Source organism: Grammomys surdaster, unplaced genomic scaffold (genome assembly GCF_004785775.1).
Source record: "Grammomys surdaster isolate TR1022 unplaced genomic scaffold, NIH_TR_1.0 125940, whole genome shotgun sequence".
Taxonomy (NCBI): Eukaryota; Metazoa; Chordata; class Mammalia; order Rodentia; family Muridae; genus Grammomys; species Grammomys surdaster.
The window spans coordinates 3,139,019-3,165,330 of NW_021620762.1; the positions used below are offsets into that span (position 1 = coordinate 3,139,019).

General features: G+C 55.0%; 2 protein-coding genes across 11 annotated transcripts in view; both read right to left on the reverse strand.

The window, feature by feature from the left end:
• The window catches only part of Myo15b (myosin XVB), a 37,492-nt gene extending 22,118 nt beyond the window's left edge, over positions 1 to 15,374 (reverse strand). The window contains exons 1-18 of the mRNA XM_028752779.1: positions 13,282 to 15,374; positions 12,406 to 12,469; positions 12,074 to 12,183; positions 11,843 to 11,919; positions 11,474 to 11,583; positions 10,521 to 10,624; positions 10,310 to 10,373; positions 9,821 to 9,982; positions 8,941 to 9,054; positions 8,793 to 8,851; positions 8,590 to 8,722; positions 7,316 to 7,411; positions 6,946 to 7,077; positions 3,276 to 3,401; positions 1,448 to 1,525; positions 1,160 to 1,275; positions 1,030 to 1,075; positions 781 to 905 (exon numbers count right to left, since the gene is read on the reverse strand). Coding sequence (XP_028608612.1) covers positions 781 to 905; positions 1,030 to 1,075; positions 1,160 to 1,275; positions 1,448 to 1,525; positions 3,276 to 3,401; positions 6,946 to 7,077; positions 7,316 to 7,411; positions 8,590 to 8,722; positions 8,793 to 8,851; positions 8,941 to 9,054; positions 9,821 to 9,982; positions 10,310 to 10,373; positions 10,521 to 10,624; positions 11,474 to 11,583; positions 11,843 to 11,919; positions 12,074 to 12,183; positions 12,406 to 12,469; positions 13,282 to 15,374 — 3,809 coding nt within the window. The remainder of the gene's footprint in view (positions 1 to 780; positions 906 to 1,029; positions 1,076 to 1,159; positions 1,276 to 1,447; positions 1,526 to 3,275; positions 3,402 to 6,945; positions 7,078 to 7,315; positions 7,412 to 8,589; positions 8,723 to 8,792; positions 8,852 to 8,940; positions 9,055 to 9,820; positions 9,983 to 10,309; positions 10,374 to 10,520; positions 10,625 to 11,473; positions 11,584 to 11,842; positions 11,920 to 12,073; positions 12,184 to 12,405; positions 12,470 to 13,281) is intronic.
• Positions 15,375 to 17,592: 2,218 nt separating this feature from the next.
• The window catches only part of Llgl2 (LLGL scribble cell polarity complex component 2), a 34,178-nt gene continuing 25,458 nt past the window's right edge, over positions 17,593 to 26,312 (reverse strand). For 7 of the 10 annotated variants that reach the window (XM_028752850.1, XM_028752846.1, XM_028752849.1 and 4 more), the window contains exons 7-26: positions 26,078 to 26,240; positions 25,852 to 25,984; positions 25,515 to 25,569; positions 24,787 to 24,941; positions 23,530 to 23,747; positions 23,385 to 23,452; positions 23,102 to 23,255; positions 22,910 to 23,014; positions 22,328 to 22,620; positions 22,083 to 22,233; positions 20,961 to 21,117; positions 20,394 to 20,510; positions 20,106 to 20,272; positions 19,362 to 19,626; positions 18,994 to 19,153; positions 18,750 to 18,778; positions 18,475 to 18,522; positions 18,232 to 18,277; positions 18,084 to 18,145; positions 17,593 to 17,873 (exon numbers count right to left, since the gene is read on the reverse strand). In XM_028752850.1, the coding sequence (XP_028608683.1) occupies positions 17,866 to 17,873; positions 18,084 to 18,145; positions 18,232 to 18,277; positions 18,475 to 18,522; positions 18,750 to 18,778; positions 18,994 to 19,153; positions 19,362 to 19,626; positions 20,106 to 20,272; positions 20,394 to 20,510; positions 20,961 to 21,117; positions 22,083 to 22,233; positions 22,328 to 22,620; positions 22,910 to 23,014; positions 23,102 to 23,255; positions 23,385 to 23,452; positions 23,530 to 23,747; positions 24,787 to 24,941; positions 25,515 to 25,569; positions 25,852 to 25,984; positions 26,078 to 26,240 (2,554 nt within the window). In that variant the 3' untranslated portion in view covers positions 17,593 to 17,865. Of the gene's footprint in view, positions 17,874 to 18,083; positions 18,146 to 18,231; positions 18,278 to 18,474; positions 18,523 to 18,749; positions 18,779 to 18,993; positions 19,154 to 19,361; positions 19,627 to 20,105; positions 20,317 to 20,393; positions 20,511 to 20,960; positions 21,118 to 22,082; positions 22,234 to 22,327; positions 22,621 to 22,909; positions 23,015 to 23,101; positions 23,256 to 23,384; positions 23,453 to 23,529; positions 23,748 to 24,786; positions 24,942 to 25,514; positions 25,570 to 25,851; positions 25,985 to 26,077; positions 26,241 to 26,312 lie in introns of those variants that run through there. The other 3 variants (XM_028752855.1, XM_028752847.1, XM_028752856.1) reach the window with 2 other exon arrangements.

Below are 26,312 nucleotides of genomic sequence, written 5' to 3' on the forward strand. Positions count from 1 at the left end.
GTGAGCATGCATGTGTGAGCGAGTGTGTGAGCATGCATGTGTGAGCATGCATGTGTGTGCAAGCATGTGTGAGCGAGTGTGTGAGCATGCATGTGTGAGCAAGCATGTGTGAGCATGCATGTGTGAGCGAGTGTGTGAGCATGCATGTGTGAGCGTGCATGTGTGAGCATGCATGTGTGAGTGAGTGTGTGAGCATGCATGTGTGTGCAAGCATGTGTGAGCGAGTGTGTGAGCATGCATGTGTGAGCAAGCATGTGTGAGCAAGCATGTGTGAGAGTGCATGTGTGTGCAAGCATGTGTGAGCATGCATGTGTGAGAGTGCATGTGTGAGCATGCATGTGTGAGTGAGTGTGTGAGCATGCATGTGTGAGCAAGCATGTGTGAGCAAGCATGTGTGAGAGTGCATGTGTGAGCATGCATGTGTGAGCGAGTGTGTGAGCATGCATGTGTGAGCAAGCATGTGTGAGCAAGCATGTGTGAGCATGCATGTGTGAGCAAGCATGTGTGAGCATGCATGTGTGAGAGTGCATGTGTGAGTGAGTGTGTGAGCATGCATGTGTGAGCAAGCATGTGTGAGCAAGCATGTGTGAGAGTGCATGTGTGAGCATGCATGTGTGAGCGAGTGTGTGAGCATGCATGTGTGCGCATGCGTGTATGTAAGGACCAGTGAAGGGAAGAATGTTGGATGTCTCGCACATGATCACTTCTCTGCCAGGATCACCTACCTAGGACTGTCCCCTGTCAGGTGTTGGCTTCTGCTACCTCACCATGGAATCCTACCTTGCCAGAAAGACTTGGAAGGACACTCGTACAGGGAAGTGGGTACTTCGCGTGCCTATGACCTCCAGGATGCCAGCCTGACGCAGCTGCTCTGCCACGTGTCCCACATCGAAGAGGCCTGGGAGCTGGGAGCCAGAGAAACAGCCAAGGAGAGCTGGAGTCGGGAATAGAGCTGAGAGGAGACGGTCTCAGAGGAGGGGAGGGGTGGAGGAGAATATGGCGGGGTGAGGTTGGGGAAAGAGAGCTCACCTTCCCAGGGGTGGGGTTGACACAGTGGATGATGGAAACATGGCTCCTGCTGAGTGCAAGGAGGACAGTCACAGATCAGATTACCCTCCATCCCCTCCTCTGGGGTCCAGTGGAAGGATGCAGTTCTCACCTGCCTAACCGAGCTACCAAGTCACCCAGGGACTGCTGGAATCGAGAGGCTAATGTGGGTTTGCTTTGCTCAGTCCCAGCCTGGGGCTCTGCTTCCTGGAACAGGCTGCCCATGAGCTGTGTGGGGTGAGATGGGTCTCAGCTGTTTTCATCCTGGGCCTGTCCACCCACTACACATCCCCCGGGAGCAGGCACCCCCTAAACACTGAGCCCCCTCCCATTCCTCCATCCAGGTGTCAAGGCCTAGCTCCTCAGAGCTTGCTGAGCTCCTGAAGGAAGGCTAGGTCACCTGCAGCTGGCTCTGTCTGAGCAGCTCCAGCATGGCAGGGTCCAGGCGGTCCCTGTTCCTGCTTATGAACTTGTGCACCTGCAAGAGAGGAGGACGGTGGAACAGCCCTGTGGGAGGCTGGGTGTGCACCACCACGCCTCAGAAACTGATAGGCCTTCTCAGCTTTACATAGTTCTGCTGGCGCCTGGCCTTTCTGGCTCATCCCACCGATGGGTTCATGTTTGGTAAAGCTCTTCCGGGGCATGTGTTGTAGAACAGTTTCCTGCCACAGAGAAAAGTCTCCTCCGCCCTCCGCCCTCTGCCCTCTGCCTCTTCAGTATGCTCTTGGTTATTCTCATGCCTTTCCCCACATAAAACTCAGAATGGTTTGTCTTTTTTTTTTTTTTTTTTTCCTTTGAGACAAGTTTTCTCTATATTGCCCTGGCTGTCCTAGAACTCCCTCTGTAGACCAAGCTGACCTCGAACTCAGAGAGCCACCTGCTTCTGCTGAGGTTAAAGGCATGGACACCTGGCTGTTTCTTTGTTTTTAATCAAAACCCAATCTCAGAGACAGGGCTGTAGCACAGCTGGAGGAGCCTCTGCCTAACACGCCCAAGCCCCAGGTTCTGAGTCCCGGCACTGCCTAAACCCTGAGCTGGGCACGGGTGTTGCACACCTGCAGAGCCAGCACTTGGGGACTGGAGGCAAACGGATCAGAAATGGAAGGTCATCCCTGGCCACAAAGAAAGTTAAAGACCAGATGAGGCATATGAGACCCTGACTCAAAAACCAAAACAAGGGCTGGGGGTGTGGCTCAAGTCTTTAGTTTGATCACTTTAGGAGGCAGAGACAGGAAGCTCTCTGAGTTTGACGCCAGGTCTACAAAATGAGTTCCAGGACATCCAGGGATACACAGAGAAACCCCTGTCTCAAAAACAAACAATCAAGCCGGGCGGTGGTGGCGCACGCCTTTAATCCCAGCACTTGGGAGGCAGAGGCAGGCGGATTTCTGAGTTCGAGGCCAGCCTGGTCTACAGAGTGAGTTCCAGGACAGCCAGGGCTACACAGAGAAACCCTGTCTCGAAAAACAACAACAACAAAACAAAACAAAAAAAAAACCACCAAGACATTATTTAATAAAAAAAAAAGAAAAGAAAAGACGATGACAACTTGGGGCTGCAGAGATGGCGCCACCGTTGAGCACTGGCCATTCTTTCGGAGGATCTGGGTTTGATTCCCGGCACCCACATAGCAGCTCACATGCAATTGTAACCCCAGCCCTAGAGGATCTGATGTTCTCTGGTGACTTCTGAGGGCACCAGGCACGCTCATGATGGACAGACGCATGCAGGCAAAACTCTCACACACAAAATAAAGAGTTTTTAAAGGGGGGGCGTGTTAAGGGACAGGGGAGATGGCTCAGTGGTTAAGAGAGCAAACTGTATAATAAACTGAGCCAGTAAGACACCAGCTGCTGAGTCTGAGGACCCAAGTTCAAGCCCAGTTATTCACACTGTGGAAGGAGAAAGCCAACTCCCAGAAGTTGTCCTCTGACCTCCACATACATACACATGCACACCCCCCCATTAACTAAAAACAGAGGTAAAAAAAAAAATCGAGCACGGATGGGAGGGGTTCACAAGGCCCCATCCTTAGCCAAGAAGCTATTAAAAATAATTAACACTCAGAACTGGGTGTGGCCTGAGGCTCACGTGGAGACACAGTGCCACGTCTTGGAAGGAATCTCACTGACGCTGTCATCTGGTAGGTGACTCATCTTGGGAGGGGCAGACACTACAATGACATGGCCTTGCTGATTCACCTACGTTCTCTGCCCAAGAACGGATACCTGGTAGGTGACAGTTCCAGCGTAGTGCCGCACCGTGAAGATCGGCAGGGGCAGCTGAGGCTTGGCGTAGCTCGGGTGGTCACCATGGTGATAGTGGCACTTCTGGAGGAAGGTGTGGTCTGTGGCCTGAAAGAGAAGGAGCCACACTTTCTCAGTTTCTGTATAAGCTTGCTGGCTGCTTCCTGCATTCACCCTGTTCCTTCCTGAAGACTGCAGCACCACACAACCTAGACATGGGGAGATTTGTCCCCCCAAATCTAGACATGGGGAGATTTGTCCCCCCAAATCTAGACATGGGGAGATTTGTCCCCCCAAATCTAGACATGGGGAGATTTGTCCCCCCAAATCTCTTATCAGACAGAGAGAGTCAGTAGTCTGCACCAGAGTCCCTGTAGTGTGTTCCCTTTCTCTGTGACTTTATGTTTTGAACAGTCAGGTACTATTTGAGAAGGTCAGGGTCACCTCAGGCCCAGGAGCCACAGCTGCCAAGCCCTAGATGTGAAATTTCTGAGGAAGCCTGGAGGAGTTAAAATAGAGTTGGAGGCTCTGACACAGATGTCAAAACTGTCCCCGCTACACCCTCTCCACAAGCTGTTACAGGTCACTTTATATAACCTAGGGGTGGCAATGACTGTTTTGCCAGAGAACCCAGGTTTAGTTCCCAGCCCTTACACAGATGGTGGCTCCCAGTTGTAACTCCAGTCCCAGGGGATCCGATCCCCTTTTCTGGCCTCCCCAAGTCCAGGCACACACATGGTACTCAGACAAACACAAAAAAGCAAAACACCCATACTCATGAAACAGATTTTTAAAAAAAGTGAACCAGGGACTAGAGAAACACCTGTGAGATGTTTCTCTTATTTTGTTTTTGGGGCAGTTCCTCATGAAGACCAGGCTGGCTTTGAACTCACATTGATCCGTCTGCGTCTGCACCCAGTATGCTGGGGCTTGAAGATTGGATTAAAGACACCAGGCAACATTACTCATGGCTGGTTTGAGATACAGTCCCTTTTGGCCAGGCTAGCCTCCAACTCACTGTGTAGCTGAGGAGGACCCTCCTGACTTCTACCCCTAGAGTGCTGGGACCACAGGTTTGCACCCTTTGTCACAGTCTTCTCAAGGGAAGAGCGGCAATGTCTTCGTCCCATTGCGTGCTTCTCCAGAAAGCCTTACCACAGATGCATAGACAAAGCCCTCTCCGCTAGTCTTCCCTGGCCTATAAATGCTAGTTTTTCCCCAGGCCACGTGCAGTGAGGGGCAAGATCTTATGACCCTCTCCACCTCTCTGAGAGGGAATGTAAACCATTCGCCGTCCACTTGGGGATGATCTTTTTTGTTTGTTTGTTTGTTTGTTTTTTGTTTTTTCGAGACAGGGTTTCTCTGTATAGCCCTGGCTGTCCTGGAACTCACTCTGTAGACCAGGCTGGCCTCGAACTCAGAAATCCGCCTGCCTCTGCGTCCTAAGTGCTGAGATTAAAGGTGTGTGCCACCACCGCCTGGCTGGGGATGATCTTTTGCAAGGAGCCACAGCTGAACTCCCAAGACGGAGTGCTTTGGCTTGGCTTGTTCTGTAGAACAGCGTTACCACACCTGATTTTATACCATGCTGGGGAGCGAACCTAGGGCTCCGTGCCCGCTAGACAAGCCCTCCTCCTACTAAGCCGTATCACCATCCTACGGTCACTTTATTATTGGTGTCCACCCTGCAACCTTAGTTCCCAAACGTTTGAGTCCTACACGTGTTCCTGTGACTCCACAAAGCTGCCCACCAGACATCTGGGATTCTTACTTACTTATTGTGGAAAATGGAGCCTCATATACCAGATTAGCCTGAGATGTACTGCCTATCTCAGCCTGCCTGCCTGCCTGCCTGTCTTCTTTCTTTCTCTCTTTCTCTCTCTCTCTTTCTTTCTTTCTTTCTTTCTTTCTTTCTTTCTTTCTTTCTTTCTTTCTTCCTCTCTCTTCAGTCTGTGCTGACTTCAAACTTGCTTTTCCCTGCTTGTGCTTTGTGAGTGCTGACACACAGTGCTTACGGCCCATCAGGTGGAGTCTACATTAGAATCCAGAAATTGAATCCATTATCTCTTTTTCTTTCTTCAGTTTTTCGAGACAGGATTTCTCCGTGTATCCCTGCTCTCCTGAAACTTACTTCATAGACCAGGCTGGCCTAGAGCTAAGACATCTGCCTGCTCTTAGATTAAGGCACCACTGCCCAGACTGAATCCACTGTCTTACACACAGCAGGCAAATGCTCTACCACTGAACTATACACTATACCCCCCCATACACACACACACACACACACACACACACACAGACACACACACACACACATACACACACAGACACAGGCTCTCTCTGTCTCACTGTCACTGTCTCTCTCTGTCCCTCCCTCCCTCCCTCCCTCCCTCCCTCCCTCCCTCCCTCCCTCCCTCTCTTCTTTCCTTTCTTTGTTGTTGTTGTTTTGATACCGGGTCTCTCTGTGTAGCCCTGGCTATACTAGAACTCGCTCTACAGACCAGGCTGGCCTTGACGTCTCAGAGATCCTCCTACCTCTGCCTCTCAAATGCTAGGACTAAAGGCGTGTGCCACCACACCTAGCCTAAGTTTTTTTATATATATAAATTAATTAATTAATTTTTTAGATTTATTTCCTTTTTAATCTGTGCATGTGCTTTGCTGCATGTGTGGCTGGTGCCCATGGAAGTCAGGAGAGGTCATCAGATCTCCTGACACCGGAGTTATAGTAACGGCTCTGAGCCACCATGTGGATGCTGGGAATTGAACCTGGCTCCTCTGCTCTTACCCTCTAAGCCATCTCTCCAGCCCTTACCATTTCCTTCCCGCAATCCTGGGCTCCAGGAAGGGAGAACTGAATCTTTCCCTTGGATCTTTCCCCTCAGAATGGTTCCTACACACAGATTCATCGTCAATGCCAGTACACCTCGGGTAGAGCTGAAGTTCTTCAGACAGACCTAGCCCGCCTGCAGCTCAGTCTAGTGAGGAGGAGAGGTAGCTTACACTGACTGCCCCTGACAGTCAACACTGTCTGCTCTCTCCAGGAGTTCAAATATAAAGAGGCAGAGGCTGATGTGTAACAGGGAGTGTTTACACAGGACAGCCAGTTACCAACCCGAGAAGCATTTGTAGCAGCTGTTGATGGAGCACGCCTGGAATCCCAGCACTTGGGATGTGGAGGGATAAGGATCAGATGTTTAAGGCTAGCCTAGACTACATAGTAACTTCCTGTCTCAACAAAACAAAATGTAACAAAAGCCTAAGGAGCTGGAGAGATGGCTCTGTTGGTTATGAGCATTTGCTGCTCTTCCAGAGGACCCGGGTTCTGCTCCCGGCACCCACACAGCAGCTTATGACCATCCTAACCCCAGTTCCAGGGGATCTGACATCCTCCTCTGATTTCTAGGGTACCATGCATGCACACGGTGCACACACACGCATGGAGGCAAAACACCCGGCACATAACATTAAATGTTTTTGAAGTGTTTGGTGGGAGTATAGGACTCTTCCCCTTGAATGCTTCTTCCAAGACTGCAGAACGCTGTGTCTCTGACCCTATAGTCTCCCAGGCTATATCTTGTTGGCTTTATCCTGGCTACCTACGGTCTCCCATTCCTCATCCCTGACCCTGAGTGTCCCTGACTGCTCTCACCTGGGATAGCCAGGTCTGGGTGTCCAGGATGCTTAGGAGGCTATGGGGCTGGCCCACCAGGAGATCCAGGCAGGACTCCCTTGGAGGCTGGGGAATGGGCGCCCACTTCAGCAGCTCCCGCTGGCACACCGCCTAGGAACAACCAGCATTTGATAACTAACAGCCCACATTTGTTGGGGCTGGGCGAGATCACAGAGCGGCATAAGAGATTACCCTCCTCTTACATATGTAAAGGGAGGTTAAGGACTGAGTCCTTCCCACCCATCTTGGAAAGGGGGCTTTGTGGGGCGGTTCTTCCTGTGACTACTTCAGCCTTGGTTCAAGGCCATGTGCTCTGTGTCACCAGCAACGCCTGACCTCAGCTCCATACCTCCTCCTGGGCCAGCAGCCTCTGGCTGGAGAAGAGCTGCAGGCGCTCGCTGGCCAGATTGCTGCATAGCTGCTCTAAGCCATTCACCCGCAGCGCCTAGGGAAGGTGAACAGGGAGGGGGATCTGCACAGGAGGTGGGGGCCGGGCAAATATGGCTGCCCCTCCCTTCTCCCCAGGACACTCAAAGGAACGATACCCCAGAGCTGAGGCTGCAGCCAAGAGCGACAAGTCAAAAGGAGTGCAGTCTATAGGCCATCCTGGACCTGCCTTAGCCATTCAGTCCTGCCTCCAGCTCTCCACAGCCCTGCCCTCTGCTCCAATTATGAGCCTTTCCAGCTCTGGTCACACCCATCCGGAGAGGGTCTGCAGGGTGCCCCTTCCTTGATGGCACTCAGAATCCCATTGTCTCGTGTTGCTGCCACCTCCAGGAAGCCTGCCAGCCTGCCTCTGGTGTTCTGCAGCTTCAGCACACAATCACTCAAGCCTTAGCATAGCTGTACCCACCAGAGCAGATGTGCATGCAATCCTTGCCTTCCAGGGCAGGGTGGTCGCCAAGGACATTCAGAAGGGCAGGGCCCACTGGGCAGTGAACAGTGCCCATCCAGGAACTGGGGGTGGGGACATCCAAGCCTAATTATTGTTAGCCCTCTCTACAAAAGGGGGTAACACTTAGGAAAGGGGTGCACAGCTGTGACAGTTCTGGAAGATTTGAGAGCCCCCACTTATTTCCTCCTTGGTATATGTGGCAGGTGACAAACCCAGCCCAGGGTGGTGGCCGTGTGTGTCTATAAAGCCTAGCAGGATGGAACTCTCTGAAGCGATGTCCCTGTAGAAAGCAAAGCCTGCTGACGTCACCTCCTGTACCGCTGGGGACACTGGCCTCAGAAGGATTAATTAGCTGTGTGAGGTCACACAGCCAGCAAGGGGCAGGACAAAGCAGATAGCTCTAGGACTTGTGGTGGCTCCAGCCCCTCCCAGAGGGAACCCAGGAGAGCTTCCCGCCCCAGTTGGGAAAGGCACAGTGTTGGAGTCCTCCTCCTTCTCTCAGGAACGGCAAAGTCAAGTAGACAGAGAACCCCAAGATTCCTTGCCAGCCTCAACCAGACTCTGAAGACCCAAGATCCAGGACCTGTTCCCTGTCTATCCCTACCCAGGGACACCCAACGGAGATCCCACTCAGTAGTCCCGGGAGGAGCCAGCAAAGACACAGGTCAGACAGGGAGGAGCTGGAATGAGATAGGCCTGCCTTGCCCCTCCCCCTCTCAAGGGGTGACCTCAAAGCCAAAGGCATCCACAACAGCAATGGTGGCCACACTGTCTGCCTCCCTTGGCGGGGACAGCCGCACACTGATCTGCTCCAGAAGCCAGGTGAAGAGCCTTGTGTACAGGGTCTTGGCCAGGGCATCCCTGCGGGCACCATAATTGAGCCTTGCGCGCAGTGCAGACACCTGGCTCCACCCTCCATCCCCAAGGTTACCTGGCATCAATGGCACCTTCCACTGGCAGAGATCTGGAGACCCGGCCGTAGGGTGTGTCCTGGAGACCAGAGAAATGCTCAGTGTCAGGCCCATACTCCTGGTGCTCCAGGTTGCTCCTCCCACCTTCCCAGCACCCTTCGGGCTCACCGTGACTCTCTTGGTGACTGCCCCCTCTAGACGATCTGGTGGCACCTGTAGCAGCCGGGCTGCCAGGTGGATTTCAGTCCAGCTAGATACAGCAGCCACCTCTTGGGACTCCCGCTGAACAGAAGAGGGACAGAAGGAGCTTTGCTTGTGTGATGACAACACAGGGACAGGCAGGGCTTTGCTTTATCTAGCCTGCTGCCCGTTACTCAAAGGGCCAGCAGCAGCCAGCTGTGGTAGTGCAGGCTTTTAATCTCAGCACTTGGGAAACAGAGGCAGGTGGATCTCTGTGAGTTCGAAGCCAGCCTGGGCTGTGCAGTAAAACTCTGTTTCAAAATCAATAAAGAAATAATGACAGGGCCAAGAGCATGAGGTGCTCTGGACTGCAGTGAGCCAGGCTGTGGGGTTGAAGCCTCCGAGTGTGAGTCCTGGCTGTCTTTTCTTAGTAACTGAGCCGTTCTGACTAATCCATCTCTCTCTCTCACCCTCTGTTGCTTATTGCTGGGGGGAAAACATCACCCCTTGGGGCACAGTGTTGTCTTGAGAATTAAATTTTCTTGTTGATTTTTAAGTGTCACAGAATCTCCCCAATCCTCGTCAGTAGCTTCTTGGTTAGCTCTCCTTAAGGGTTACAGTCAAATTCAAAAGATGGCATGAGGGGTGTGGGTGCAGAAGGCAGGGGCTCACTGTCCTCATCTATGCAATAGGGGCCCGCCGGCTTTCAGAGGCAGCCCAGGGCTTTGTGAGTCTCCACACACAATGACTTGGCATCATCACTGCTCTGATGGTGAAAAAAAAAAAAAGCAAAAAAACAAAAACAAAAACAAAACAAAATCACTGGGCATCCTGTGTGCTCTGTGGTCCCACCCACAAGAGAGCCCACCTCTGAAGAAGAGAAGCAGATGTTGCCCAGATGCAGGATGGTGGCCAGGACAGCCCAGACTGCAGTCAGCTCCTCTGTGCACAGCCCCAGCACCCTCAGGGCCTTCACCAGCTCTTTGAAGCCCTGGGCATCCTCCTTGCCCTGGAGCCTGCAGGCTCGGCCCTGCAGAGAACAGCAGGCTTGTGGAGGCGCAATGCCTGGCATCCCAGTGTCCTGAACACCATGGCTCAGTCTGGGGATGTCTCTGAGAGTCTCGGCCCTACCTGGTTGAGGTAGTAGTAGGCCTCAGGTCCCTGCAGAGAGAGCTGCTCACGATCCGTGGGGTCCAACCCTGCCAGCAGCTCGTAAAAAACATGGAAGCTTCGCTCAGCCTGGGCCTTGGGTAGAGAAACTGGCTTGGTAGGGAGCGGGGTTTGAGGGCTATGGCCCGTTTTCTTTCCCATCTTCAGAGAAGGGGAGGGGGTGGGCAAGAGGCTGGTCATTCATTACCTGAAACACTACTCTGGAGGTCTCAAGCAGATAGTGGGACACAGAGGCTCCTACGATAACCCCCCTGTAGGTAAAAGAGACAGGGTAGGCACACCCAGAAGCACTTCTCTGAATGGGCAATCCAGAGGCTGAGGCTAAAGATGGTATCCCTGCTCCTAGGAAGAGTAACCTGTCACAGGTGCCACTGAGACCACCGGTCCCCATCACTCACTGCTGCAGGCAGAGGCATATCTCCTGGCCGAAGCGGCTGGCATTGGCATTGAGGATGGTCTTGGCATGGCCAAAGCTGCCGAGTACGGGCAGTATGTCCTGCAGCTGTATGAGGATTAGGGAGACTCATGGTTTTTTTTTTGTTTGTTTGTTTTTGTTGTTGTTTTTTCGAGACAGAGTTTCTCTGTGTAGCCCTGGCTGTCCTGGAACTCACTCTGTAGACCAGGCTGGCCTCGAACTCAGAAATCCGCCTGCGCTCTGCCTCCCAAGTGCTAGGATTAAAGGTGTGCACCACCACCACCTGGTGAGACTCATGTATTCTTAAGATGGCCTTGGTACCCACCACTCACTGAGAGTTCTCTATACTACTGGCTGTGTGAACCCTCACGGAGTCAGTCCTAGCAGATATCCTCCCCCTCCCCCAGATTAAAAGGGTTGAGGGTGTGGCTCAATTTGTAGAGTTGCTCATATTACATTCAGGAGGCTCCGGGCTCAATCCCCAGCACCACACGAAACTGAGCACGGTGGCGCACACTGTAATCCTGGCACTGGAGAGGCGCAGGCAGGCAGGAGAATCAGATGCTTAGTCATTCTCAGCTACACGGGAAGTTCTAGGCCGTCCAGGGCTACGTGAGATGCTGGTTTTTTCAAAAAAATAAAAATAAAAATAAAATATTCAGGCATGATAGTACACGCCTTTAATCCCAGCATTCTGGAGGTAGAGGCAGGCGGCTCTCTGAGATTGAGGCCAGCCTGGTCTACAGAGTGAGTTCCAAGACAGCCAGGGCTACACAGAGAAACAAACAAACAAACAAAACCCAACAATAAAAAACAAAATAAAAAGGCCTAACCCCACTCCCTTGCATTAGGAAGACCGCAGGGACTGATCCATGAAAAGCCACAGGCTTGAGGAAATGGCGGAGAAATGACTAGTTGCCTCCAGCCAGACCTCACCTGTGCCCGGTTGGCCTCCATCGGCTTCTGCCCTATGCTGCTTAGAAACTCCAAAATCTTCTTGGCAGCCTCTGTCTTCCCTGAGCCACTGTGTCCCCTGCAGGAGGAAGGGATTAAGGATGGGAGGGGGCACCAGGGACCGCCCCGCTGAGCCCAGGTATTAGGGATATACCATATGAAAGTGATTTCTACAATGTGGAGAGGCTAGACCTGGTTCATGGAGACTAACCAGAAAGAAGGGGTACATAGCAACACTCAGGAGGCCTCAGGACCATCCTGAGGACCTCTTCCTGAACTGCTGCCCAGCAGGGTGTGGGATCAATAGTTAGAGTATCCTACGGGCTCAGGCAAGCAAATTAGCCAGGACTCACCCCAGGAGGATGCAGGAGTCCGTTCCAGAGCTCTGAGACAGGCTATAGGCTGCTACCCCGATGGCAAAGATGTGTCTGGGGGTGGGGGGAGGACAGCAGGGGCATGAGAAGGTGCCAGAGATGGTTGTCTGGGGTCCCCTAGGAATACAATGTGCCCACAGGCCCTGGCACTCAGTGAGACAAATATTCAGGGAGTTAAGCACAGAGTCAAAGGGTCAAGGTCACATACGGTGTGGTGTTTGGGGCCTTCCTGGGATGGTAGCTGGCCAAGACCTCTGATGAGAAGAGAGGCAGGGGCTTGTGGGGGTTCAGAGCAAGCAGAAGGGGTCCCCCAAAAGTCTGTTAAAAAAAGCAGAGGCTCTCATGAGGAAGCAGGAGACTATAAAGGGGAGGTTCTGATGCACCCCAAACCAGACTCTCATGCATGTCTTCTGGGGACCCAAGCAGAGCTGGCTTTACACCCTGTCTGAGGATAAAGAGAGGCCTCAGGGATGCTGGGGAGCTCCCTGCCCACAGGGGAAAGGGAATCTAGCCCACAACCCTTCCCTGTGGTCCCCTTACATAGATGCGGCCCAGGTGGAACCTCTTCTTGAGGCATAGCAGCACAGAGCTGTCACACACCAGCCTGTAGGGACAGCAGGGCAGAGGGTGAAGATGCTGGGAAGCCTTAGGCAAGCTGTGCCACTTCCAGTGGGGCTCAGCCATTGTCCCCCATCCCCTGGGGGGAGGCCTGTAATTACAATGACTTGGGAGGCTGAGACAAGCGTACCACATGTTCAACTCCTGCCTGGGCAACCTGGTGAGATTCTTTGACAAGTTAAAAGGTAAAAATAGGCTTGGGCCAGGGGGCAAGATGCCTAGGAGGGTACAAGCACTCTCTGCGAAGGCTGTGACAACCTGTGGGTGGGCAGGTCAATTTCTGCAAGTGATCCTTTGACCTCTGCATGTGTACATGGGGCTCAAGAGCTTACATCTCCCCCCACCCCCCACCCCCCACCCCGACACACACACACACAGTCCTGGCTGTGGTTGTAGCACATGCCTTTAATCCCAGCACTTGAGAGGCAGAGGGAGAGGCAGATAGCTCTCTAAGTTGGAAGCCAATCTGGTCTACAGAGCAAGTTCCTGGATAGTCAGAGAAACTCTGTCTTAATAAGTAAGTAAGTAAGTAAGTAAATAAATAAATAAATAAATAATAAAAGAGGGCTGGGGTTATATAGATCAAGACCAACACGCAGGAGACCCTGGGTTCAATCGACACTAAGGAGCGGGGCTGCAGATTTGGAAGGCACCTTGCACTCCAAATCTGTCTTTCTCTGAGACAAAAATCCTCTGTTGATTCAGTAAGGGTGCATACGATTTTGAAAGGTCTGCGGGCAGAATGAAGTGTGAGAAACTATGAACCAGGGGCAGCAGATTTGGCATTGTGCCCCTCACCGCAGCCTGGCGAGGTCCTCAATGTCTTCCAGGCCCTCTGGGAGACTCCTGGTCTTAGCACCTAGAAAGGGTGCCATCTCTAGGTCCTTCTGGAGGCTCAACTCCAGGTCCCTTTCAAGCGCTGCCTCGGCGTCATCCTCTGGCTCCCACCGCTCCCTTGCTGCCTCGGCGTCATCCTCTGGCTCCCACCGCTCCCTTGGTGACCGGCAGGGGATATTCTGCCGCAGGCGAGTCTCCAGAGTGAGCTGAGGTAGCAGAGTATCAGCGCCAAGTTCTGGACCTTCGCAGGGATTATCGTCCTGTGCCCAGTGCACCCCTTTCTTAGCTTCCAAGGTTTCTGGCTCTGCTTCGCTTCGGTTCTCGTCCGGTGGGGTCCCATTGGGGGCAGACGGGAAAAAGCAGGGAGTCTGATGGGACCTGACCACCCCTTCTCCATTAGCCTCTGACTCCTCTCTATCCTCTGCAGTCCCAGCAGGAGACGAAACGCGGCCTTCACCAGTGGGGGCGTCCGTGGATGTTCCTGAACTGCTGCTGACCGACTCCTTCCCCGCATTATGGATCCGGGGAAAGACCACTGCAAATTTGGGATCTGGAGCTGGACCCTCGATGGCTGATGCATCCTCAGAGACTGAGCTACTCAGAGCCTGTGGAGGGCTCGGACCACCGCCAGGGGGAGCCCGCGGCGTTCCCCGGAGCCCCACCAGGCGGCAGGCCAGGCGTAAGGCCAGCCAGCGCCGTGGCCCGGGCGCCCCGCCCCGCGCCTCGAGCGCCCTCTCGCGGCCGCGCTCCCGCGGGCCCGTGGCGCGCGCCTCCGCCCGACGCCGCTCCATCCGCAGGCGCAGCCAGCCGAGGAAGCCCAGGGCCCGAGCCACGCGCTGCAGCCGCGCCTTGAGACCCACGCGGATGCCACCGGCGAGCTGGGGAGACGCGCCTGTTGGTGGCCTCCGGCGCAGCCTGCGGAGCACCACGAGGGCGGCCAGCGGCGTCCGGTCCCGGGGTCCTGGGTCCCCTGCACCCACTTGCTCTTCGGCTCCCGCGTCGCTCTCGCCCGCAGGCACCTGCACCTTCCTCGCCACCTCTCCGAGTTCCTGGACAGCCCCGGGAACCTCCGCTGCCTCAGGCTCAGTACCCAGCAGCTCAGCCTTGGGCTGCGCCCCGACGACACTGGTGTCTACGATCGCGCTAGAGTCCCGAGGACTCTGAGAGCCCCTGGGGACCCTGGAGGCTGCAGCCTCCCTGCCCAGCTCTGTCTCCTGGGACTCAGGGATGCCGCTTGAGGTTCCTGGGATCTTCAGTGGGAGACGTCTGTGCCCAGCCCACCCGGAGCTCGAGTCTGTATCTGTCCGGGAATCGTCACTCGCTCTCTGAGGCCCTGTCCCCTCCGAGCCTTCCCTGCTCTGGAGCTGCAAGGCGTGTCCTTCGCTCCCTGGATGGTTGCTGCCAGGACGTTTACCCTGCACCAGAGTTGAGCTGGCTCCTATGACTGGGGCGCCTTCTGAGCTGGTATCGGAAGGCTGCATCTTGGGTGGCCGCTCCGGGGCTCCACCACCCTGGCTGCTGCTGTCCTGGGCCTCGCGTGCTTCACTGTCCAGGCACGAGCTGCCACCATCCCCGCCGGACGTGTCTCCATCCCTGACAGGAGTCTCTCCATGGCCTCGCCGAGTCGAAGGTCCCCGATCCTTTCCTCTCTTGCGACGGCCGCGCTTGCCTGTCCGCTCTTTTTTCCCGGGGATTCTCTGTTCCTCCGTGTGCTCCGCACAACTGTCCCCGGGCTCATGGCTCTCTGTGGGTCCGTGTCCCAGATGCTCCGAGCAGCCCTGCCTCTCCTGGCCCTCCTGTGATGTCCCAGTTTCTGCATTTCTGCTGCGGTGGTTCCCCTCTCCGGTGGGCTTCCTGTGGCCTCCAGCGTTCCCCTTGCCTCCGGTGGCCTCAAGCTCCGTAGCGGGCTTGGTCTTGCGGGCTTTGCCGCGGGCAGGTCTGCGGTCCCGGCTTGGGGCGCCATCGGCGCTGGCGGACCCGGACTCCCGCTCGGCTGAGGCTGGTCTCCCGGGTTGAGCTCGGCGCTGGGGCGCTTTGCCCTTGCTTCCGCCCATGGCTACCTTCCCAATGTCCTGATCCTTCTTTTGCCTTCTGGTCTGACTGCCCAGGGGTGCCCTGAGGTCTCAGTTGCTAGACACTCTCTGCTCCTGCAGGGTCATGCGCTCAGTCTGTCCCCCTCCTGGAGTCTCCCCTCCTGGGCAGTAGCATCAATAATGCAGGAGGCAGCGGGTCCTGACCCCCTTGGCCAACAGTGGAGTGGATGCAGAGGAAAGAGGAGACACTGCCGCTGTGGACAAAGGCCGTGGACAGGGCAGCGACGCCAGGGCTTCTTGCCAGGCATGTCAGCCTGGCACGAGGCCAGGCTGAGGAGGCCAGGATCTGCTTCACTACCCGCCTGCCAAGAGGGGCGGAGCGAAGCTGTTACGTGGGGGCTTGTCCAGGAGACAGGGATTGTGTCTATGGGACGGGGAAGGGGACACTTGGGCGTTCTCTTCTGTCGTGAAGTACAACTTACTAAAAAGTGGATCCGATAGGAGTACACACCTTGAACTGGGGTAAAGCCAGTGCACCCCTTTGGAGTCATGGACCAAAACTCGTGGGGGATAGGAATCAAATCCCAGTGCCCTAGAGCAGCCAGTGCTCTCCAGCCCCGAAGGCTACTTAACCATCAGTAGTCAGGAGACCTTCGTGGATCTTTTTTCCCCCAGGCTGAGGAGGGCCCTGTGGATTCCAGGCAAGTCCTCTGGTAACCGAGCTACATGCCTAGCTACATGCCTAGCCCTCCCCACTGCTTTTTTCAATTAGCAATAATCACGTCTTCGATAAACTTCATTGGCTACGATACTGCCATGGAGAATAGCATGCAATACTGTTTCATTCAATGGCTTGCCTAGGAGGTATTTATTATTTATTTATTTATTTATTTATTTATTTATTTATTTCAATACAGGGGTTCTGTAGCCTTGGTTGTCCTGAAACTCTCTCTGTAGACCAAACTGGCCTCGAACTCAGAGATCAGTCTGCCTCTGCCCCCTCCACACCTGGCCCTGAGGTTTTGTAACACAGAGAGCTTCTCTGCCTTTTCAGTTGTACAGTATGAATTCATGGCTGTAATCTAACCAGTTGTTGTTGATAGATTTTTGTTTTGTTTTCAAGATGGTTTCACTGTGCAGTTCTGACTGTCCTGGAACACACTGTATAGACCAGGCTAGACCAGCTGGCTGCTTGCCTTTGTCTCCTGAGTGTTGGGATCAAAGGCATCCACCCCTCCCACCTGGTTATTGGTAGATTTTTAGTTGTATTTGTGTGTGTGTGTGTCTGTGTGTGTATACACACTCATACCACAGTCCTTGAGTGTGATCAGAGGGCAGACAGATTGCAGGAGTCAGTTCTCTCCTTCCAACCTCTGTGACCTGAGGATTGAACCCAAAGCTGTCAGGCTTGGTGGCAAGTGCCACTGAGCTAACCTGTAGGCCCTTTGGTGGATATTTATTTATTTACATTTTTAAAATTATTTTTTATTTGTTTAGACACGGTCTCTCTACATAGCACTGGCTGTCCTGGAACTCACAATGTAGACCAGGCTGTCTTGGACTGCCTCCCAAGTGAGTACAGGGACTAAAGGCCTGTGCCACCAAGCTAGTTCTGATGGCTCTCTCTCTCTCTCTGTCTCTCTGTCTCTCTCTCTCTCTCTCTTTCTAACACTGAAGTTTCTGGGCTGTGGTGGTGGCACACGCCTTTCATCTCAGCACTCAGAGGCAGAGGCAAGTGGATCTCTGAGTTCCAGCAGGCTGGTCTGCAGAGTGAGTCCAGAGCTAACCTGAGGGGCATGAGATCCTTGCCCAAGTATGCAGTTGTTCCTGCTGCCGACTATGCCTCCCCTGGGGGAGGGGCCACGGCATATATAGGCCTGGGTCCTCACCAGAGTGGGAATCTGTTACTATAGAGTTCTCATCCCTGCTGGGTAAAAGCTTTTCAGGGGTGGCCTGTTGAGGGGAGGTTACCCCTCACCTGTGTTCTATTAGTCCAGTGAACCCATTAGTTCCTCCAGGGTGAACTCTGGCACTTCATGCCTCAGTCTGTTACTGGGACCTTAAGAAGAGGGGGAGCTAGATGCTGTTTAACCACCCCTACTCCTGGGTAGTTAGAAGCACTTGGTGAGTCAAATACTTTAAAAGAGGGAGTTCTCTGAACACCTCTCTCTGAGGCTGGAGATGGAACCACTAACAGACGCAGGTCCTCAGGCTGTTCCAGTGAAGACTAGACAAGGTGTTTACTAAAAACTGCTTTACTCAGAGGTGGTTAAAATTTATAATTTAAGACCCAGCCCACTACAAAAGGGGAGGGGAATAAAAACTGTGCAACATTGATAAAAGGGTCAGGACAGACAGGGCCCAGGAGGGGGGTCCTGGTGGGAGCTCCCCTCTCCTGAGGCCAGGAGCAGCAACAGGAAGGTGACCAGGGCACTGGCAGCCCCTGGTCCTGCTTGGGCTGGAAAGGCCCTCAGTAGTGTGTGATCGTCTCACAGCCTGGATGCCGTCCCATTCACTCTGCTGTGGAAGGACACGGAGAGACAGGAGGTTAGGAGCATCCTGGGCAGGGAAGGCACCTTAGTCAGTCACCCATGCCACTGGTGATCTCCAGGGCTCAGATGGCCTGGGAAGCCTGTTGGGTCCTGGAGGGGTGGCAGCTAGGGATCTTCTTGTAGGGACTGTCTTCCTGGCAGCAGGCCCCGCCCTCCTCTGGAGTGCCCACAGCCCTACCTTCTCCATTGCTGAGCCTGTAGCCTACAGCCACGTGGTGAGGATGCCAATTGTCATAGCTCCTGAGGTGGCAAAGACAGGGAGTCACCATCCATGAGGGGCCTCATCCTCCGTGTCCCCACATTTTCCCAGTGCTGCAGTGACTTACCCCCGGTCCCCCTCCAGCGTGCTCTGGATTTCCTTTAGGACCCCTGCTGGGTAGGAGAGACCCAGTGAGGCCTTCGGAGGTGAGGCCAGACACTTTCTGTTTTACCACTGGGGTCCCTGACAGGCTTGTCCCTGGACCACAGAAAGCATTCCTGGCTTCCTCTGGCTTTCCAAGCTTCGCTCTGTACCCCATGACATGCTCCCCTCCCTCCTGTGAGCCTCGCCAACACCCATACTGACTCACAGGCATCGCTGAGCAGTGCGCGCTCCATCACTGGGCCAGGCTTCTTCTCTGGAAGGCAGGGCGGTCAGGTGGGCCTGTCCCTCTGCCCATCCCTCTCATTTCAGGGGTTAAGGGAGTGCGTGCTGGAAGCCAGAGCCCAGATGCAGGAAACATTTGCCCTTGCTGCCAGCCTATCTTGCCCCTCATTCACTTCTGGCCCTTCTCCTCTTTTACCCCAGGCTAACCAGCTATGTCCCAGGTTTGCCCCACATAGCACCCTGAGAGACCTGTCTTACCATCTCCATCACTCTGGCTCCTTGAGTTCCTGTGGAGAAGCAGAGAATGAGGGTTAGGGACCACCAGGTTCTGAAGATCTGGGCTCTCTGAGGGATGAGTGAGGCCAGCCTGTGTGACTAGGTCTGTGCAGACGGGAGAAGGGCTGGACTGGGGGCTGGCATGGGAAGGAGGGCATCGTGGCCAGTTAGCAGATACCTCAGAAGGAGCCAGGCTGGTGAAAGGCCTCTGGGTCTTTGTCCTCACCTGACTTGTCCCGAGGTCCTTTTGGGGCCTGTTCCATTGCCGTTACTGGGCCGGCTGTGGCTCTTGGCTTTGGGTGAATCCACCAAACACCGGGGCTCAACCAGCCACTTGGTGGAGAGAGAAAAGCGCTCGAACTCCGAAGGTGATATCAGATAGAAACCTGAGGAGAAGCACAAGAGCCCTCCGTAAAGCCAGCCGAGGCTCCTGGGCCCTGAGGCTGAGACAGGGCCTCCCTCCCAGGGGGACGGGGACACAGCCGGACAGGCAGAGCTCCACATCTGAGTTGCTCTCAGCTCTCCATCCCTGGCAGTGCCCCGGAGCCCCTTTCACCGTACCCCAACCTCACTGAGGCCCCAGTCCGTACACACCTTGGCCATATTTGGTGAAGACACAGGAGGCTATGCCGCTGACGTCTTCCCGGCGGATGCAGCTGTACCGCACCTGGGGCTTGAGCAGGGGCATTGAGACCACCTGGATGTCACCCAAGTTGGTGAGCACTGCCAGGTGGTGCTCCCCGTAGTCCTCAGCCCTGCAGCTGCCAAAGTGGGCAACGGCGACTCGTCGGACCCGTGAGCCTTCCAGGGCTGTCAACTTCAGCTTCAGCTTGGCGCTCACCTTGGGCAGTGTGAATACCTGGGCACACATGGCAGCTGGATATGAGTCACACCAAAACCAGACCTTGGGCAGTGTGAACACCTGGGCACACATGGCAGTGTGAACACCTGGGCACACATGGCAGCTGGACATGAGTGACACCATAACCAGACTATGGTTTACCTACCCATTACTACCACTGGGACCTTGTCCTCTAGCAGACACCTCCTGCTGTGCAGCAAGGGCATCTGGGTCTTAATGGCTCTTGAGTTGGGAGGGTACAAGGCCACTGTCATCAAGTCTGGGCATCCTGTACCTCGCACAGACTCAGGTCCTGCCTCCGTGTTCCCACTTCTGACCTTTGGGCCTAAGGCTGACACATACAAAATCCCTTCCTCACTTCCTGTGACCCTGTGGCTCTTACTCCAAGCAACCCCCGATATCCTCATTTGTGTCCATCCAGAGTCTGAACACTACCGATATCTCAGGGACACCCAGGGGACCCTGTCACATGGCACCTTGAATTGCTCCTCTGACACCACAAGCAACTGGTGGCTGCCTTGCATGTCTGGGCTCTTCGACAGGTCATGGGCTACTTCCAGGGGCTCGGGAAGGGGTACATTGTGTCCGTCAAGCACCAGGATGCCCACCACAGGTGCACGGTGCATTAGCTGGATCTCCTTGGCTACAAAGGAGGCGGGTTGGGGGAGAGGTAGGTTGGGGACAGAGCTATGATGGGTGGCTTAGTGACACCACACTCCCCAACCCAAGTAGATCAGACCCTCTGTTTTCTATCCACCACTAACCCTGCTCCGCCCGGACAGGCTCGTCTGCTCTTCTTTCTGCAGGAGGCACGCGCAAGGAAAAGGCGTAGACGGTGCCTCCGTTGGTGCCAGCCCACAGCGAAGGACAGTGGCGGGAACCTGCCAAAAGGGTAAAGGTCTGGGAATTGAACCCCTGTCCCTGGGAGCTGAGTGGGGCCGGCAACCTGGGCTTCCACACAGCCTTGCTACGGAAACTCTAAAGTCAAGTTGGCAAGCTTCTTTATGCTTCAGTTCCCTCCTCTAAATTGGACGCGGTGTGTCTAAGTCCATACTTCCGGCGAGCACTGGGGCAGGGCTATCAAGCCAGGCAGCCTGGCTGGCAAGTCCCAGGGGAAAGGAGAACGGCAGATGTTGGCTTGATTTCTGTCTGTACGATGGAGCACCGCTCTGAGGGTCCCAGGCAGCAGCACTGCCCACGTGATTTCACACGGGGAGTACCCATCTACCCTCTTCCTCATGGCAGAGAGCCCATCCTTCTGTGGCCTCATGCCATGGGTGTTGCCCACCAGGGATGTGTTCTATACCCCTAACCTCAGGCTGGCTACTCACTGTCCCTCAGGTAGGTATCAGCAAAATAGAGTGTCCGGACAAAGCCGGTGAAGGAGTCCTCTGCTGAGCGGGCCTCGATCTTGCGTTGCACAGGTGCCAACTCCATGTTCTGCAGGCCTGTCCGCTCGGCCTTGGTGTTCACAGCCTGAGCCTGCGCCTGCAGGAAGTTGGGCTGGGCCTGAGGCTGGGCTCTTGCCTCTGCCCCTCAGAATACTGACTCAATCAATGCTAATTCTTCTGGGAAAGGGCTGGCCACAATTATGCCTATCTGACTGCTTGGACCAGAGAGCTTTGTGCAACTTAGAGATTCTCTGAGGTGAACTTGCCTGACTTGCCAGCATTTCATGGTTGAAAAGGGACAGAAAAATAATAAGACAGTTGTGCTGGCTAATTTTATGTCAACTTGACACAGGTGAGAGTCATCTGAGAGGAGGGAACCCCAGTTGAGAAAATGTCTCCATAAGATTGATCTATAGGCAAACTCATTGAAAATTTCCTTAGTGATTGATATGGGAGGGCCCAGCCCACTGTGGGTGGGGCCATCCCCTGGGCAGGTGGTCCTGGGTTCTATAAGAAAGCAGGCTGAGCAAGCCATGAGGAGCAAGCCAGTAAGCAGCACCCCTCCATGGCCCCTGCATCAGCTCCTGCCTTATTTGAGTTCCTGTTTTGACCTCCTTTGATTATGTGGAAGTGTGAGCCAAGTAAACCCTTTCCAAGTGGCTTCGGTCACCAGACTTTCTCCAATTCCGTGAATTATTATTTTTTGTATTTATTTATTTGTGTGGTAGGGGGCAGTGTAAACCAAACAAACCCTCTCCTCCACAGTTGCTTTTGGTCACGGTGTTTCATCTCAGCAACAGTGACCCTAAGACACAGTGGTGCATATTTGCTTGGGACTTGCCTCTAACGTAAGTGGCACAGCTATGGCTTGCTGGTGTGTGGCTTGCTGGTGTGTGGCTTGCTGGTGTGGGTAGCTGAGCCGCCAGGCGGTGTGGCCCATGTAAGGCCACTTGGTAAGTGGGTGGTGAACCTACCTGATCTGGATTCAGATCCTGAACTCACAGCCCAAGGAGGGAGAGCTGTATGGGCCTGTAGGTGGCTGCTCTGAGCCTGGGGCCTCACCTCGTCTGTGGGGCCACCAGGCCGCCGTTTATGACTGGACACCCTGCTGCGGCGCATTCGACGGAATGACTGGCGGAGAGACTTCTTGAGGGACTTTACTCGAGACAGTGGGCCCTCCAAGGCCAGCTGGTCACTGGGGTGAAGTGTGCACCTTGAGGAAATGGGAGGGAAGACATGTCAGGCCATCAACACTACAAGGAGATCCTCACAAGGTCCCAGATCCAAGCCCCAGACGCCCCGCTCACTTGACGAAGACCTGCCGCCGCTGCTGGTGATCGAAGAGGCCAAAACCGTGGCTGGTGCCGAAGGCCACAAGCCGCCACTCAGAGTGCAGAGCCAAGGAGGTGACCACGGCTGGGGGCTGGCACTGCACCAGTACAAAGGGCTGAAAGCCTGCCTCAAAGCACACGGGCCCGGGGCGGGCGGCGAGCCGCTCGTGGCCCTTCCAGCGGTAGCCTTCCTGGTCCTGCAGCAGGTCAGCCTCCACCTGGTCCACAGCAAGCTCTGCCGCCTCATCGTTCAACTCCAGCACCAGCACCTGAGGTGGGGGTGGCCGATAGCTCAGCAGAGGCTGGACAACACAGCCCAGCAAAGGACTCAGGAGCCAGGCCGAAGTCCAAGGCCTCTCTCTGCCTGACTCCAGTCCAGATTCTCATTTCTGGAGGCAGAACAGTGTCACTCAATAGGGAAGCAAGTGTCCTGCATCTGCTGGGAACAGCTGCAGGTGTGCTCCTAACAATGCCCTTGGGCAGGGATTCCTGTCCCCCTACTCCCCACAAAGCCACCCAACCACTCTGCCCTCAATGCCACCCTGCCCAGTCTGCTACCTGCCCTGCCGTGCCTGCCACAGCCAGGTAGCCACTGTATTTACAGAGGAAAATCTTCTGGATGCCCAGCCGAGGATCGTCACTGTAGGGATCGAAGGAGCCCACCTGCCAAGGGAAGGGACGCCTGTGAGTGGCCACGGGCACATCCTAGTGTGGTTCCCTGCACCCCGGTTCCCAGGCTCCAGGGCTCACCTTGCGGAGTGGGGGCCACTCGTCCTCACCCTGGGCACTGAGGTTCTCGCTGAGGTCTGTGTCTGTGAGAAACACCTTCACAGTGCTGAGCTTGTAGAGCAGCCGTAAGCAGACCCCCGAGGCATCCCAGAACCGCACCGTGCCATCCTCGTGCCTGCGGGCAGAGCCTGGTGAGGGCTTTGTCAGCCAGAGTGCCTGGGGTCTCGAATGCACAACCCAGGGGTCCACTCCCACCTACCATGTCCCCCTTGTAACATGGAAAGTAGCCACTAAAGTCACCTACCCTGTGAGCAGCAGGTCTCTCTGGGGTGGAGGTGGGGCCAGGCTGGTGCCCCCATCTATGGGCCACTCCTAGAAGAAGAGAGCAGGAAGTCCAAGAGAACTTGAGCCCATGACAGGAGTGGGCTCGGGGCGAGGGCTGGCCCTACCATGGTGGAGAAGTGTGAGCTCTGGCGGCTGCCTGCAGCAACAACACGTTCCCACAGCTTCAGGGGGATGTTGGAGACATGGTGCGAGCAGGTGATGGCGGAACAGTGCAGGGAAGCCAGGTAGGGCAGCTGGACTGCTGGCCAGCCGGGTGTCTGCAGGTCAATCACCACCAGTTCCTCCTCGGCCAGCACCACCAGGGCGTAGGGGTCATCAAAGGCTGGAGGACAGGCAGACAGTCAGGGCTAGGAAGAGGCAGCCAGCCCCGTCTGGCTTGTAGACAAAGCTCCAGGCAGGGAGATGGATCTGTTCTGCTTGCCTCGGGAAAAATAAGAGCTGGCAAGCTGAAGTGCCGCGAGCAAGGGCTCTCTACGACCACACCCCTCAGAGCCGGACAAGAGGCCCTGAGCTCAGTCAGGGATGGGAGCAGCTACAAGCCCCTGGGAAATTCTTCCTAATGTTTGGCCTTGACTGACGCCCTATGTCAAGGGAGGGATGGTGAGTGTTTGCTCTATCACACAGTGCCTCAGTTTACCCTGCTGGCCCAAAGCAGGGACAGGCAGCAAGTTAGAGAGTGTGTCTGCGTCCCCACAGAGCGGCCACCACCTGTGAACTGCCTATCAAGGAAGAGATGAGAGGAGGATAGCTCTAGGTAGCAAGAAGAGGGAGGAGAAGCTGAGAAAGAAGGAACCACGGGCCCAGGGTCTCTCTGGGAGTGGGAAGCTCAGAAAGGAGACTCAGAGGCAAGAGCATCTGGAGCAGCCCGCCTCCACCCCTGAGGACCTCGGCTCAGGTCATCTGTAGGGGAAGCCTGGCCTCCCTCTCCTGGACAGTTCCCGGGTGTCCCTGTTTCTACACCAACCCTTGCTGGTCTTGCCTGTTTTCACATTTATGAGGCTGACTCAGGGCTGGCCCCAGATGGCCACCTGCTACCCCACCCAGACTTCAACCACATCTAAGCCAGGACCCTCTCGCCGAGCTGGACTGGAATAAATCCAGCAATACAGATGTGCCAAAGTTGGGGTTGGGACAGGCAAGAGGTGTGGCCTGGAAGGATGGCCCTCCAGACTGGGTCTCCACCCTGGAGAATGGCAAGGAGAGGCAGAGTTAGGTTCATGGGTGTCACTGGCATTAGTGGTACAAGGAAAGATAGTAAGGTCGAGGGACCCGACCCAGCAGGGTGGCAGGTTTGGGAATGTCCACACAGTGGCCTTCATTTTTGCACCTGCCAAGCACCCTAACTTCCAAAGCTCTCCTACCAGCTGCAGGGTCAGCCTCCGTGAGAACAGTGAAGTCAATGACACGGGACGTGAAGTCGAAGGCTGTCTGCTGGCCGTTGTGGACCACTGAGATGCAGTGGCGGTCCCCATAACTGGCCCGTGGCATACCGCCCTGGAAGATGGTGAAGGGCAACCTGTAGGCACAGGAGAAAGGTGGACAGGGGCTTCTGTACAACTCCTGACAGTCACAAGCGGGGTTAGCATCTGAGACCTGATAGAGAATACAGGGCAAAGCCCCAGCCTCTGTGGCAGGGTCTGGGGGCAGCGGGAACCCAGAGCCTGAACGAGGCCAGTCTCCAGCATGACTAGAAAGACAGAGCTGACCCCGTTTCTTCCTAACTGCAGCATGAGGTGGGACACCCTGGATAGGAGCCTTGGGCTTCTGCAGCCAATTCTGCTCTTGCACAGTGACCTCCTAAACTGTCCCCACACCGGGCTTGCCTCACTACACACAACTCCTTCTAAAGAAATGAGGCTGGACCACAATAGTCTGGAACTCCAGCTGACAGCATCTCTCTGGGAAGGTTGAAGGAAGGGATTTGGCAGACACCATTCACTGAGAGGTCTAACAAACAACAAATCTGCCCCCACCAGGGACTAAGATCCTAGAAGGTCTTCACTAGGCACTGTCTCCCTGAGCAGGAGCCTGGGGATGTTTCCAGGGAGGCTGTCTATACAAAGCAGGAGGGACAAGGCACCGCACTTACCCTTGCCTGGTGGTAAGCCAGAAGATTTTGGTTATAGCTTTGCAAGGAAAGGGACCTGAAAGAAAAGGTGTTAGTTTGAGCAGGTCTCACAGAAGGTCTAGATTCCTTACTCTAACCACAGTCAACCTGTAATGGGAAGGATGTCTCTGTGCAGTTCCCCGAGGCAGCCACAGTGGGGACCAGAAAACCAGCTGTGTGGCTTTGGCCCAAGCTCTGAACCTCTCTGGGCCCAGAATCTGCTTCTATGAGCTAAGCAGCCCAAACCAGAGACCAGGAAAGGCCGCAGGTGCTTCTCAGGCAGAGGATAAGGTCAGCCTCTCTACACAGAAGCACTGACCATAAGGTATTGAGCTGCGCAGAGGTTCTGGGTTCTGGGCGTCACTGGACACAGGCCACTGGCAATGGCTGCCGTCGGAGTGGCAGGTGACAACCAGGCAGCCGTCCCGCTGCCAGCTGACATTCTCCAGTTGCTTTGGAGGAAGAAAAGAAGAGATGAGAGGCTGGGATTAGGACTGCAGTCTGCACATGGGCCTGGGAGAGCCACCCTTCCAGATAGCACCCACCTGGCTGCTGAGGAAGTGATTGAGCACTCGGCTGCCCCGAAGGTCCCAGATGATGATGAGGCCTCGGCTGTAGCCAATGAGGATTTGGTTGGGGTCTCGAGGGTGCTCCTGCAGAGCCTCCACCATCTCAAACACTCGCCGGTGGCGGGCCTCCTCTGGCAACCTAGGCAAGGGAGTGCCGTGAGCCCATGGGACAGTGGGGACCTCACATTCCAGCCTGGGAGGGTGGTGGGGC